At 41.3% G+C, this 15,174-nt stretch overlaps 1 protein-coding gene across 3 annotated transcripts in view; it reads right to left on the reverse strand.

Annotated features, from left to right (window-relative positions):
- The window catches only part of LOC131924110 (protein transport protein Sec23A-like), a 49,503-nt gene extending 36,038 nt beyond the window's left edge, over nucleotides 1-13,465 (reverse strand). For 2 of the 3 annotated variants that reach the window (XM_059279334.1, XM_059279333.1), the window contains exons 1-7: nucleotides 13,409-13,465; nucleotides 12,671-12,916; nucleotides 10,909-10,966; nucleotides 10,332-10,418; nucleotides 7,738-7,974; nucleotides 4,833-4,912; nucleotides 3,753-3,897 (exon numbers count right to left, since the gene is read on the reverse strand). In XM_059279334.1, coding sequence (XP_059135317.1) covers nucleotides 3,753-3,897; nucleotides 4,833-4,912; nucleotides 7,738-7,974; nucleotides 10,332-10,418; nucleotides 10,909-10,966; nucleotides 12,671-12,891 — 828 coding nt within the window. In that variant the 5' untranslated portion in view covers nucleotides 12,892-12,916; nucleotides 13,409-13,465. The remainder of the gene's footprint in view (nucleotides 1-3,752; nucleotides 3,898-4,832; nucleotides 4,913-7,737; nucleotides 7,975-10,331; nucleotides 10,419-10,908; nucleotides 10,967-12,670; nucleotides 12,917-13,408) is intronic. The other variant, XM_059279335.1, reaches the window with a different exon arrangement.
- Nucleotides 13,466-15,174: the final 1,709 nt, after the last annotated feature.

The raw sequence follows: 15,174 nt of genomic DNA on the forward strand, positions 1-15,174 counted from the left end.
GCAGGCAGATCTCTGTGGCTTACTTTTCCAGGCCAACCAGCACAAAACTGTGAAACCTTGTCTCAAAAAAAAAAAGGAAGGAAGGAAGGAAGGAAGGAAGGAAGGAAGGAAGGAAGGAAGGAAGGAAAGAAAACTAATAAATATAATCCAAGAAAGTGCTACAGGAATAAATCACATGGGCCCAACAGGTACTAGAACAAATTAACTACAACAATCATCCTACTAATAGATTTCAAGAATAAAGAAAGATCACAAGTTGAACACCACCAGCCAGCGATGCAGTCAATCTCCCCTCTGTAGTGAAGCTTCCACAACCAATCATGGGGTGCGGGGACACTGGAGAGATGGCTCAGTGATAAAAGCACTTGCTGTTCTTGCAGAAGACCCAGGCTTGGTTCTCAGCACCCACCCAGCAGTTCACAATCATCTGTAACTCCAGTTCCAGGGAACCAATGCCTTCTTCCGGCCTCCATGGGCATCCAGACATGCACAGGGTGTACAGACATACATGCAGGCAAAACACTCATATACTAAATAAAAACAAATAGATCTTTAAAAAAAAAAAAACAGATAAATCCAGTTACTCTGAACCTGATAGAAGAGAAAGCAGGAACAACTCTGAGATGCTACCTTACACCTGTCAGAATGGCTAAGATCAAAAACACTGAAGACACCTTATGCTGGAGAGGATGTGGAGCAAGAGGAACTCTCTTCCACTGCTGGTGGGAATGCAAGCTTGTACAGCCACTTTGAAAATCAATATGGCACTTTCTTAGAAAATTGGGAATCAATCTCCCCCAAGACCCAGCTATACCACTCTTGGGCATATTCCCAAGGAATGCTCAATCATACCACAAGAACACATGCTCAACTATATTCATAGCAGCATTATTTGTAATAGCCAGAACCTGGAAACAACCTGATTACCCTTCAACTGAAGAATGGATAAATAAAATGTGGTACATATACACAGCAGAGAAAAACAATGACATCATGAGGTTTGCAGACAAATGGATGGATCTAGAAAAAATCATCCTGAGTGAGGTATCCCAGACTCAGAAAGACAAACATGGTATGTACTCACTCACAGGAGGATACTAGATGTAAAACAAAGATGACTAGACTGCTACTCACAACTCCAGAGAGGCTACCTAGAAAACAGGACCCCAAGAAAGACACAGGGATTGTCTAATGATGGAGAAATGGATGAGATCTACATGAACAACCTGGACATGAGTGGGGGTAATGAAAGGCAAGGGTCGAGGGAAAGAGAGCTTAGGGGAGCAGGAGATCCCAGCTGGATCAAGAATAGAGAGGGAGAACAAGGAATAGGAGACCATGGTAAATGAAGACCACATGAGAATAGGAAGAAGCAAAGTGCTAGAGAGGCCCACAGAAATCCACAAAGATACCTCCACAATAGACTACTGGCAATGGTCAAGAGACAGCCCGAACTAACCTACTCTGGTGATGGGATGGCCAAACACCCTAATTTGTCGTGCTAGGAACCTCATCCAATGACTGAGGGAACCGGATGCAGAGATCCACGGCCAGGCCTCAGGTGGAGCTCCAGGAGTCCAATTGGTGAGAAAGAGGAGGGTTTGTATGAGTGAGAATTGTTGAGACCAAGATTGGAAAAAGCACAGGGACAAATAGCCAAATGAATAGAAACACATGAACTATGAACCAATAGCTGAGGAGCCCCCAACTGGATCAGGTCCTCTGGATAAGTGAGACAACTGATTAGCTTGATCTGTTTGGGAGGCATCCAGGCAGTGGGACCGGGACCTGTCCTTAGTGCATGTGCTGGCTGTTTCGAACCTGGGGCTTATACAGGGACACTTCGCTCAGCCTGGGAGGAAGGGACCGGACCTGCCTGGACTGAACCTACCAAGTTGAACTCAATCCTCAGGGGAGTCTTTGCCCTGGAGGAGATGGGAATGGAGAATGGGCTGGGGGGGGAAGGCAGGGGGGAGAGGGAGGGGGGAGAACAAGGGAATTCGTGGCTGATATGTAAAATTAAATTATAAAATTTTTTTTAAAAAGGAAAAAAAAAGAACAGAGAGGGAGAACAAGGAATAAGAGACCATAATAAATGAAGACCACATAAGAGTAGGAAGAAGCAAAGTGCTAGGGAAGTCAACAGAAATCCACAAAGATACCTCCACAATAGACTACTGGCAATGGTCAAGAGAAAGCCCGAACTGACCTACTCTGTTGATAGGATGGCCAAACACCCTAACTATTGTGCTAGAACTCTCATCCAATGACTGAGGGAAGCAGATGCAAAGATCCACAGTCAGGCCCCAGGTGGAGCTCTAGGAGTCCAACTGGCGAGAAAAAGAAGGGAGTGTATGAGCTAGAATTATTGAGACCAAGATTGGAAAAAGCACAGGGACAAATAGCCAAATGAATAGAAACACATGAACTATGAACCAATAGCTGAGGAGCCCCCAACTGGATCAGACCCTCCGGATAAGTGAGACAGTTGATTAACTTGAAGTGTTTGGGAGGCATCCAGGTAGTGGAAACGGGACCTGTCCTTAGTGCATGAGCTGGCTGTTTGGAACCTGGGGCTTATGCAGGGACACTTCGCTCAGCCTGGGAGGAGGGGACTGGACCTGCCTGGACTGAATCTACCAGGTTGAGCTGAATCCCCAGGGGAGTCTTTGCCCTGGAGGAGATGGGATTGGGGGGTGGGCTGGGGGGAAGGGGGCAGCAGGAGGGGGGAGGACAGGGGAAACATGGTTGATATGTAAAATTAAATTAAATTATAAAATAAAAAAATCAGGGTGGAGAGATGCTTACCAGAAGAACCAAGTTTGATTCCCAGCATCTATGTCAGGTGGCTCACAAAGACCCATAACTCCAGCTCTGCCTCTGACCTCTGAGGGCACTTATACTCAGATGCACACACACATGCACACAGATACACACACAAACACACACACGGAATTTAAAATAATAAAAATAAATTCCTTTTTAAAAATCATATGGACTGGATTTGGAGTTTCTGGATGGCTGAACCCATGCTGCTTTCTAATGTGTGGTGTATAGAGGGGACATGCCCTTTCATGTTGCAACTGTATGCATTTCTCCTATCAGGTTGTGTCTTTTGTAACACTCTTTATAAGTAAAGGGTTTCCCGTAAGTTCTCTGAGCCAGCCACTATAGCAAATTAATCAAACTTGAGGAGCTACCCAACTTAAAGCTAGAAGTACAAGTAACAACCTACTACTTGTAGCTGGAATTTGAAGTGAACAGCCTGTTCATGGAAATGAGCCCTTAATCTGTGAGAACTAATGCTACTTCTAGTAAACAGTGTCAAAATTGAATTGATAGGACACACAGGTGTTTCTGCCACAGAATTGCCTGAAATGTGGAGTTTAAAAAAAAAAAAGGTATTGTACACTGATTCCTGAATGAGAAGAGAAGAGCCACACATGGAGGTGCACAGCGATAGTCCTACACTCAGAACTCTTAAGGTCGGAGGGCTGCCGTCAGTTCAGGTTCAGCACTAATTGTATTATATAGTGAGACAGAAGAAAAGGAGGAGAAAGATGAAAGTGGAGCAAGGAAGAAAAAGATAAAAAGAAATAAGAAAGGAAGAAGGAAGAATAGACCCTTACACCAACCACCACCATGGTGTTTGGCTCACATCTTTACCATTCTACATGTGCACACACACACTCATGTGAGCGAACACACACAAGGACTCTTACATTTCAAAACCAAATTTTCATCATTACTACCTCAAGTAGTCCTACAGCTATGGAAAGGGCCACTCCTGAGGAACGCAAAGGTCTCTTCCCTTGTGGTACAGGCCAAGGGTCTCGCTGAAGTTCTCCCAAAAGATCTGTGAGATTCATGTCTATTTTCTGTACTGGCTGTAAGAATCTGCAAAACAGGAGTAAACCAAAAGCCATTTACAAATGTGATATTGCAAAAACTATCTGATACACAGTAGACCAACAGTTCACAATCTTCTGTGTGCAGCAGAATGCACTGGAGTGTTTCTTTGGAAGCAGCTTGCTATTGGAGATGTAGCTCAGTCAGTAGAGGACTTATCTAGCAGGTATGAGAGCCTAGGCTGGATCCCCAGCAATACACAAAAACACACACAAATACACACTCCAAGTGGTGGGAAAAAGAGGAGATAGGAAGAGAAGGAGGCAAGAGGAGAAGGGAGAAAGAAATGAGTCAGGCATGGTAGTACACGCCTGTAATTCCAGCACTAAGAAGGTGGACGTAGGAGAATCAAGAGATCAAGGTCACCAAACCAAGTCTAAGTCCAACCTGGCTATAGGATACTGTCTCCCCAGAAAGAAAGAGAAATGGTTATTACTGGGCCACATACTATAGTCTGTTTATCACTCCAGTCATACTGCTGCTACCAACCAAGGAATCAATACAATTGTTACCAATTTCTTTTAAAGTTTTAAGGTTATCAACATAATTAGAAGATACATCAATGCATCAATCAGTTTTAGTAACAGCACCTCTGATCAGAAGGTTAAAGCTACCTGTAAAGAGAAAATTATAAGCTTTTGAGGCCCTATTTTTGCATAGCCACCCTCAAACCACATAAAGGTTTTATGAACTTAAAAATAAAAAGAAACATATCAAAACTAAACTCCTAACATCATAATGATTGAAAAAGGTGCCTCAAAAAACTATAGCTTGTTTTTTACAACTATATACTACTGTAATTTATTTATATCCCTAACATTACTAAATATTATACTATCACCTAATGCCTTTGAGCAAGTTGAGGGCATGGTATGTTTAAGTACCTGCTTGAATTATAGAATTCTGTTTGCCATATTAATTACCTATTGGAAGGAGGTGGCTGCTGGACCTGAGGCCCACGTGTGGCTTGAGTAACAGATACTTTAGAGAGCTCCAGCCTTTCCTGTAAAGAGATTATTACAGTGAGATCACAATATTTGTCAACTTCTTAAGATGTTCAAGGTGCTCTACTACAAATTAGGAACACAAAATGAGCATAAGGTCTCTTCCCCCAGAAAGCAAACAGTCTATCTGTGGAAACTGAGCTCTCTCAGTAGCAATTCACCAGGAGAGAGCAAATACAAGGTCTGATGGAGTGAAAAGGATACTAATTTAGAAGTACCTCTTATCTAATGTAGTCAAAATGCATTAATGATTAACTTAAATGTCTTTCTTCTTAGCTTATATGCATTCATCCTTTTCAGCAACTAGTATCTTAAACACCTACTCTGTAGCAGGAATACAGTGGTTTAAAAAAATACTCACTGCTCGCATGGTATTTAAAATCTAGAAGAAAGGAATGAAGTTATCTAATAAAGCAGTGTAAAATCATAACTGCAGCACTATGAAGCAGTACACCAAGGACTGGAAAGATGGCTCAGCAGTTAAGAGGCTTGCAGCTCTTGCAGAAGACCAGGGTTTGATCCAGCACCTCAATCAGGTGGCCCACATATCAGCCTACCAGCCGTTATCAGCCTATTACTCTAGGGAATCCAATGCCTTCTTCTACCTCTGCAAGCACCTGCACTCATGTGTCTGTACACACACACATACACACACTCACACACATACACACTTTTTTAAATTTAAAAAAATAATCTTTTTCAGCCGGGCAGTGGTGGTATACACCTTTAATCCCAGCACTCAGAGGCAGATGGATCTCTGCGAGTTTGAGGCCAGAGTTAGCTCTAGGACAGGCAAGGCTATACAAACAAAAGCAAACAAACAACAAACCAAACATTTAAAGGTATAATCTATTTTATTGTCATGACTGTACTGAAAAGCAGACATCGTTATCACAGGTTATATATCTAATCCAAAAACTCAAACCTGAAATGCTCCAAAACCTGCAATCTTATAAGTGTCATCTGGATGCCACAATAGAAAACTCCACACATGACTTCATATGATGCACTAGAGTCATAGTACAGATGTACTAAACATAATCTATAAAGTTACGTTCAGGCTGTGTCTATAAGCATGTACACATTAAACATCAGTTATTTTAGCTTGCACTTGGGTGCCATCCCCAAAATATCTCTTTATATACAGTGTTAAGCCATAGAATGACACCTCAGTCAATAATGAGCCACACACAATGATGAGTCCCTAAGATTACATCACCTCTTGTACCATAGCTGCTTAGTTGATATAAGTGCTCTATGTTCACACCATGATGAAAATGGCTAATGATACATTTCTCAGAATGTATCCCATCTTCCCATACCCATGTTCGCAAATATTAAAAAAAGGAAAGAACGAAAGAACGAACGAAAGAAAGAAAGAAAGAAAGAAAGAAAGAAAGAAAGAAAGAAAGAAGGAAGGAAATGAAGGAGAGAGGAAGGGAGGGAAGGAAGAAAGAAAGAAAGAAAGAAAGAAAGAAAGAAAGAAAGAAAGAAAGAAAGAAAGAAAGAAAGAAAAAAAGAAAAAAAATAGTACCCATGAGGCAGAAGCAGGGCAATCTCTGTGGATTGGAGAAAAACTTGGTCTTCATGGAGTTCCAAAACTTCCAAAACCCCAAACACATCTGTTTGTAAGTATTTTAGATAAGGAATACTCAACTTGTACCAATTCTCCTGCGTCTTGAAAACAAATGATCCTCCTTTCCAAGTCACTCTGAAAGGAAGCCCATACCATCTGAAGCCTCACTTTGCTCATCTCTTGCCTTCACTCATCCTCTTCAGTCTCCTTCCCTTCCGAGTGTACACCCTCAACCACTTCTCAAAGTGTCGTTAACCAATTCCCAAACTGTCTCCTTCCTTATCTTCAACAAACCTAAGACAATAACAAACTTCAGAGCCAGGCACAGTGACACCACCCTGTGCCCTGCACTCAGGAGGCCGAGGTAGAGACCAGTAAAATACCCCCAGTCACTTCAAATTTTAAAGATACAGTTAAAAGTAGATAGTGTTAGGCAAAGGAAACAGTGTAGTCAGGAAAATGTTTATGATTTAGTAAAATATTTGCCTCAAAAGCATGAAGACCTCAGTTCAACCCCAGAATACATTAAAAAAAAATCAGGGTGAGCCGGGCAGTGGTGGCACAGCCTTTAATCCCAGCACTCGGGAGGCAGAGGCAGATGGATCTAACCTGGTCTACAGAGCAAGTTCCAAGACAGGCACCAAAACTACACAGAGAAACCCTGTCTCAAACAAACAAACAAACAAACTCTGGGTGTAATGGTGCAAACTTGCAATCCACTACTTGAGTGATAGAGACTGGTGGATGGATACCTGAGGCTTAATGGCCACCCAGACTCGCCTAATCATCAAGCTCCAGGCCAATGAGAGAGCCTGTCTCAAAAATAAACAAAAGACAAAAATAAAGTAGAGTGTGCCTGATGAATAACAATGCCTTAGGTTGTCCTAAGGCCTACACACACACACACACACACACACACACACATACACACACATGCACATACACAGTCACTAACTAAACAATGCACACAGTGAAATCCTAAATAAGAACATACACTGAAATTCTAATAAAGCCATTACAGAAATGGAACAGGTTATATATGTGGTATAAAGAGATACCAAAGACACACTATGAAAAGCAGAAAGTCTTCAATTTGTATGACAGCTAAATTACACAAGAAACAAAACTGATGTTAATACTAAAGTTAAAGCCTTGTCATAATGCAATTATAACAAAGTGAATTCATCATGGTTTTTTAAAGTACATTCATCTAGGGTCTGGAGAGATGGCTCTCCCATTCTTACCCACCTGCAGTTGTTTGGCAGATAAATCCTTTGTGCCCCTGAAGACATAGCTTTTTGAAATGCCTTCACATCCAAGTTGATGAACATGGACAATTTTCCCAAAAGTAATAAGTCCAACCAAAGCTGTAGGTGGCAAAAGACTCAATGACATCTGCAAAGATTCCTTTAGAGCTTGTAAATCTTCATCTTCTATACAAGTATCAACCACATAGAGAAATATCAAAGGCATCTGGGGGCCGCGCTTCAAAAAAAAATGCAGTAAGAAAAGGACTTATAAAGGTATTAGCATTACATAACAATATTCAAGATAGTCAACCAAGAACTAATGAAAACTGAAAACAGTGAAATATTAATATGTGCATGCAGTGGAATTATAATAAAACCATTATAGAAATGAAACAGGTTATATCCGTGGTCCTGGAATGGACTAAGACATAGCACTGAGTGAAAAAGGAAGTGTAAAGGGCTGACAGGGTGACTCTGCATGTAAAAACACTTGTGGCACAAGCCTGAGGACCTGAGTCCATCCCAAAACCCACAATGGAAGAAGAATACTGACTTCGGAAAACTCTCTTCTGACCTCCAAACACACACTATGGTATGTACACATTTGTGCGCGCGCGCACACGCACACACACACACACACACACACACACACACACACACACACACGGTGGGGAGGGGCTTTAGTTTTCTATTTAATTACATGAAGTTTAATTTCTTGTAAGCATTTATTACTTTTCAAACTGAGTGTAGTAATGCACACCTGTGACCCCAGCAGAGGACCACCAAGAGTTGAAGGCCATCTTCATCTACATAGGAAACGTGACATACATGAGACTCTGTTGCAAATAATAATAATAATAATTTTAAAATATTTCAAATAATAATTTAACAACTACTAAGTTCAAGCCAGGTACAGGAACACCTATGGCTTCAGCTATTGGGGAGATTTCACTTAGAACAACAAAATCAAGATTAACCTGGATGGAAAACAGAGTGGGGTGCCAGATAAAAAAAATAAATGATACAACATATTATTTTAAAATCATAAACCATGTACCAAGTTTTTGGTCAAAACCGTATAGAATAAGTTAAATAGCATTCTACTACAAGTAAAATAGCACTAGTAATATGTGTATTTCTACTTGAGTGAATTTCTGTAAGTATAGTCATTTTTTTGTTTGTTTGTTTGTTTGGGTTTATTTCACTCTTTTGTTTTGTTTTGTTTTTCAAGACAGGGTTCTTTCTCTGTGTAGCTTTGGAGTACGTCCTGCCACTTGCTCTGTAGACCAGGCTGGCCTCGAACTCACAGAGATCCGCCTGCCTCTGCCTTCCGAAGGCTGGGATTAAAGGTGTGCGTCACCACTGCCAGATTCATTTCACTTTTTAACCACATATCTGTGTGGGTATGTGGATGTGTAAAAGCCTAGTGCAGAGCAACAGATGCACTGGAGCTGCAATTACAGGCAGTTTTGAACAAACAGACACGGGTGCTGGAGACTGAACTCAGGCCTGCTGCAAGAGCACCAAGTCCCCTTAACCACCCAGTCAGCCTGGCAGTTATAATTAAATAATTTTTAAACTAAAAAATAATAATAATAATAATGAAGGCCTGGAGAGATGGTTCAGTGGTTGAGAGTGCTGACTGCTATTCCAATGGACCCAGGTTCAATTCCCAGCACCCACATGGTGGCTCACAACTGTAACTACAGTTCTAGGGGACCCAACACCCTTACACAGACCTACATGCAAGCAAAACACCAATATACATAAAATAAAAAGAAAAATTATTTAAATTAATAATAATGAAATAATGTTTATAAAATAATTACCTAGGCCTGGGATGACTTTTCAGAAAATCAAAACCTAGCCAGGTTTGACAAATGTAGCAACTAGTTCTAGTGAACCACAATTCTGTTCCTGTACCACATTCAGATATTTTTTATTGGCCAGCCATAATGATGCATACCTTTAATCCCTGCACTACAGAGGCAGTCAGAGGCAGCCTGCTCTACACAGGGAGCTGCAGGTCAGCCAGGGCTTTAGAGACAGGTACTGTCTCAAAAATTTATTTATACTTTTAAATTTCCACACCTTTTTTGATTTTTGTTGTTTTGAGATATGTCTCATAAAGTCCAGGCAGACCTCAAACTCATAGACCAAGATGACCTTGAACCCCTGATCCTTCTGCTTCCATAAGCAAAGTTCTGTGATTACAGGCATGACCTAACCTGCCCAGCTCTCCACAATAAAATCCATAAGCAACAAGGGTATGTTCATTCATAAACTCCAGGACACACAGTAGAATTTAGCACTTTATTAACCAAGTATACGTCAAGAGACCTCCAATTATAAAAATGAAGCTGAAACTTTCTGGCTTACTGATCAAATCACACCATCCTACCTAGTATCTGACTAATCATCAAATAATTCTAGTCAGAAATTACCTTCATCAAATTGACCTTAATGTTTCTTAATTGTGAAATGCTCAATTAGATTTGTCAGGCCCTTAACAGGATCTCCATTTTCATAATTATTCTGACATAAGCCCTTGTCTACTTATAGCCTTCTTAAATACCTACTCTTATTTCTTACCAGAACTACATATTCAATGCTTGAAAACTGGGGTAAAAGCTCAACAGGCTGACTCAGTTCAGATATCCCAGCATATGTAGGTGGAAACTGCAAACAGGAAAAAAAATTACCAAATTATTGCCAGAAATAGTTTTAAACTCAAAATTGTTTCCTCATCACTTAAATTTCTGTCAGCATTTTTTGTTGTTGTTGTTGTTGTTTGCTTTTGAGACAGGGTCTTCTATGCAACCCTGGCTGTCCTGGAACTCACTATGTAGACCAGGATGGTCTCATTTAATTATTAAAAATATATTTTCAGGCTGGTGAGATGACTTAGTGGCTAAGTGCTCTTGCTTCTAACCCTGACTACCTACCTGAGTTTGACCCCTGGAGTCCATATGGTATAAGGACAGAACTAAATCCCTCAAGTTTCCTCTGACCTACACATGCTCAGCCTTGCACATGCACACCCACACACACACAAGCCATAAATGGAATGAAAAGCAGGATTGTTTTGTTGTAACCATTTTATCCTTTTTACACAAGCATTCCCCTACATGACCAGCACTACAGCATTAGCATCTGTAGATGTCCTTACCTGATTCCTTTGGTAACAAAAGTTGCAAGCCCAGAGTTTTGCTCGATAATCCACTTGACTGTTTTAAGAAAAGACAGATTAGTTAGGCAATGTTTCAGTTCAATTTTACAAGGACCTCAATTTAAATAAAATTAATTTCATTCAAAAACATGGAGTAAAATTGATGATCAAAGTGATTTGCTTTTTATTCCTGGGGGCATGAGGGGTTGAGCCCAGGGCCTCATACATTAGACAAACATTTACCACCAAACTAAATTGTACCCCTGTTTTGTTTTGAGACAGGATCTTGCTAAAACATCCAGGCTGACCTAGAACCCACAACCCCTCAAGTCTTTAGAATTATAGGCTTCTACTACCACACCCAGCTGAAAATACTACTTAAGTAGCAATAATAAAGACTAAAGGGCCAGCAAGATGGCTCACTGGGTCAAAGTGCTTGCCAAGAAAGCCTAACAACCTCAGTTCAATATCCAGAGCCACGGTAGAAGGAGAGAACTAACTTCCAAAAGTTGTCCTCTGACCTCCATAGCACCACACATGCATGCACACAAACACATACACATGTGCACACAAACACAAATTATTTGTTTTAATTACACAGACAAGAAAACAGAGAGAGCTATTTCTAGAGAAAGTGTTTGGAACAGCTACTTTAAAGCAGAGCCTTCCTGGGTATGCACGGTAGTACATTCTTGCAATCCCAACACTTGGGAGCCAGGTGCAAGAGGACTACATGCAGCACGTTCGAGGCTAGTCTAGCCACATAACAAGTTCCAGGCCAGCCGGGGCTACATAGTGAGACTGTCTCACAAAACACAAATCGACGACGACGACGACGACGACAACGACGACGACAACAACAACAACAACAACAACGAAGATAATAACAAAGAAAACCAAAGGAGATCCTTCACACTTGAAGAGCAGGATGAAGGAAAGGAAGCCAATGACAGAACAGAGACAGAATGCTATATGAAGAATTAACAAACACTTGCAAAGCGCCAGGCTGTAAGTTTAGTTGGTACACTCAAGGCTCAGACAGAGAAAAGATGGGAAGATGTGACATCGATAGGAAAGACTGAGTAAGCCTATAATCCCAGCATCAGCGAACACCAAGTCAAAGTCAGAGAATCCACAGTGCTCTGGAGGTAGAACTGACTGCATTCACTAACAAACTAGATGGGAGAAAAGGCAGAAGAAAGAGAAATTTAAAAAACGTTTCCTGAGATCTTGCCTTAGGAATAATAGCACCTTTTGAATACCACACCAACTCATTTATGACTTTTACAAGTCATAAGATGGGTTCATACACAGCCAGTACCATTAGTAGGATATAATACTTTTTATAATGACATTTGTATCTGGTCTCTTCACTTTACTAATTCATTATAACTAGAATGCTAAAACTTAAGCTCTTGGGATTCCTCGACTACAACTGTAAATAGAAAAAAACAGATTTCTTTACATAAATGAATAAGAAACAATGTATTTTCCTTTTCTTTTCGTTGAGACGATCTCATGTAGCCCAGCTTGCCTTTGAATTTGCCATGCAGCTGAAAATAATCTTGAATTTCTGACTGCCCTGCCTCCACTCTCTGAGTGCTGAGATCTCAGGTGTGTGCTGGTTTATGTGAAGCAGGGGACTGAACCCAGGACTTTGTGTGTGCTAGGTAAGTACTCTACCAACTGAGCTAACCCCTCAGCACAAATTACAGTTCTGAACTATATTACCACAGTACTCCCTTCCATGTATTGTGATTACCATAAAGGATTCAAAACTGCTCGACAAGTTGTCCTGCTGCACAGGACAGGCTCGTATTGAATGGGTGGTAAGTCAGGTCTCTCCTTTAGAGGTGTAAACAGGGCTGCCACGGGAACAACCATTCTCGTAGCTTCCAGCCGACTAGATGGCCAAACATTCCAACTGAACCGGACCCCATCTCGTTCTTCATTTTGTTCGATAAATTCCAAATAGGTTGTCATTGTAGTGCTTGATTCTTATCTCTGTCTGAAACATAAATTAAAAGATAGAAATCTAGAAGCATCATAAGAAACTCAAAGTAAATATGTTTTTCTACCTTCAGCAAAATTAACACATTAAAAACTATGACCAAATTAAAATATAGTAACTCCACTCATAATCCATAATGGCTCTACAAAGCCTAATGCTCATGAGGCTTAGTAAGAGGAAGGGATTGTAGGGGAAAGGGGCTGGCTAAAGAAACCCACCCTGACCCTGGAGCCCAGAACTAGTTTAAAAAACACAGCCTAGATCTGAGAATCGAGCCAGAGAAAGAAACACTTTATCCCTGAACCCAGAACCAAAGAAACATGCCCTGAGTCTTAAACCAGTGCCAAAGAAACTCTCTGTCCTTGGAGTCAGAGCCAGTGAAAGAAATGTGCCCTGGCCTTAGAATTAGAGACAAAAAGCTAAGAAGGGCCAGTGAAAGGAACGGTTTGGCTCTGAGGTCAGAGCCATCTCTGCCCCTCACCAACTGACCAGTGAAGCAGACTCTGCCTCTGACCAACTGACTGACCAGTGAAATGAACTCGCCCCTGACCAACTGACTAGAGAAACCAACCAATCACAGAGCAGGAAACCAACCAATCCCTAAGCACTCTGACCCTGGAACTCAGAACCAGGGAAAGAAACACAGCCTGGATCTGGGACCTGAATCTGAGAAAGAAACACTTTATCCCTGAACCCAAGAAACATGCCCTGACTCTGCAACCAGTGTCAAAGAAACACTCTTTTGCCAGAGTCCAGTTCTTCCCAGACTGGCTCTGACTGGAAGTGGCAGCCCCTTGTCTCATGACATGCCATAAATGTACATAATAAAAGGAGAAAGAAGAAAAGGTAATGCCCACTGGCTTTTCTGTATCTAGTACCCTGTTGCACTTTTAGAAGCATCAAAATGTCACAAAAGCGACCAGAACTATAATTTTAGGTTCTCTGTCAGCCACCGTGTGGTTTAGCTGAAATTAGAGGCCCCTGACAATCGAGGGCAACCAGAAGTAAGTGGATGCAGAGCACACTTACACACTGCCAGCGAGGTGATTTCTCTCCTTTCGGACTGAGATGCACTGGGAACTCAATCTCCAGAATCATTTTCTTTAACTCATGGGTAGAAACTTAGAGAAAAAAAAAAATTCCCAAATTTCCAATATCCCTTAAAGACAAATTTCATGGACAGTCTCTGCAGTCCAGAATTCCCAAAGCACCAGTGACTCTCCAGAAATTTGTTCCATACCGTAGTCATGGGTGATGGTATTTGCAACAAAGGAAACACAGTAAGTGATTTCACAGAGCAAACCTTGAGCTTCTTTCTCCCATGTGGACACACCCAGGGTTCATGGGGTTGCCAGGCATCCAAACAGGTTAGGGATCACCTCGATGTGCTTGCTTTCCAGAACTCTGTGACATGCACACTACCTGCTGAGTGTCTGGAAGGAGATGAGTCAGAGCACAATGAGACAATTCCTGGTGTCTACACATTCCATCAAAATGAGCAATGCAAAGTGTTTGACACTGTTGTTTCTATAACACCAAAAGAAAAAACAAGATTTTGAAATCTGCTTTTGGTCTAGAACACTTGACTCCTTGCATAATAACCAAGGACAATTGCATAGCAACACTGCCTCATGTCATTTGAAGGAAACCATTGAGAGAAACATGGCTTAGTGACCTTGACCTTTCATGGTTTCAAAATTAATATTTTACATTTAAAAGATAGTCTGAAGATCTTCATCTCAGTCACTACCCATTCCTAGTTGAAGAATGAACTAATAGGTGTGGTAGTTTAAATGAAAATGGTCCCCATAGGTACATATATTTTCAGGCTTAGTCCCCAGTTGATGAACTATTTGGAGAAGATTAGGAGGTGTGGCCTTGTCAGAGAAGGTGTGTCATTGGGGGTGGGCTTTGAGGTTTCAAAAGCCCATGCCAGACCCAGTGTCACTCTCTCTGCCTGCTTCCCGCTAATCAAAATAGCTCTCAGCTACTTCTTCAGCACCATGTCTGCCTATGTACCACAATGCTTCCTGCCGTGATGATAATGGACTGACCCTCTGAAACTGTATGCCAGCCCTCAACTAAATGCTTTCTTTTATAAGAGTTGCCCTAGTCATGGTGTCTCTTCACAGCATGTGAACAGTGACTAAGACACTATCTAAGTGCATAGTTTGGTAGTTTGGACATATGTACATACACATGGAATCACCACTATAATCTCTCATCATGATATAGGAAAATTTGAGGATGTCTTT

The sequence above is a fragment of the Peromyscus eremicus genome, chromosome 14 (assembly GCF_949786415.1).
Source record: "Peromyscus eremicus chromosome 14, PerEre_H2_v1, whole genome shotgun sequence".
In the NCBI taxonomy this organism is placed as follows: Eukaryota; Metazoa; Chordata; class Mammalia; order Rodentia; family Cricetidae; genus Peromyscus; species Peromyscus eremicus.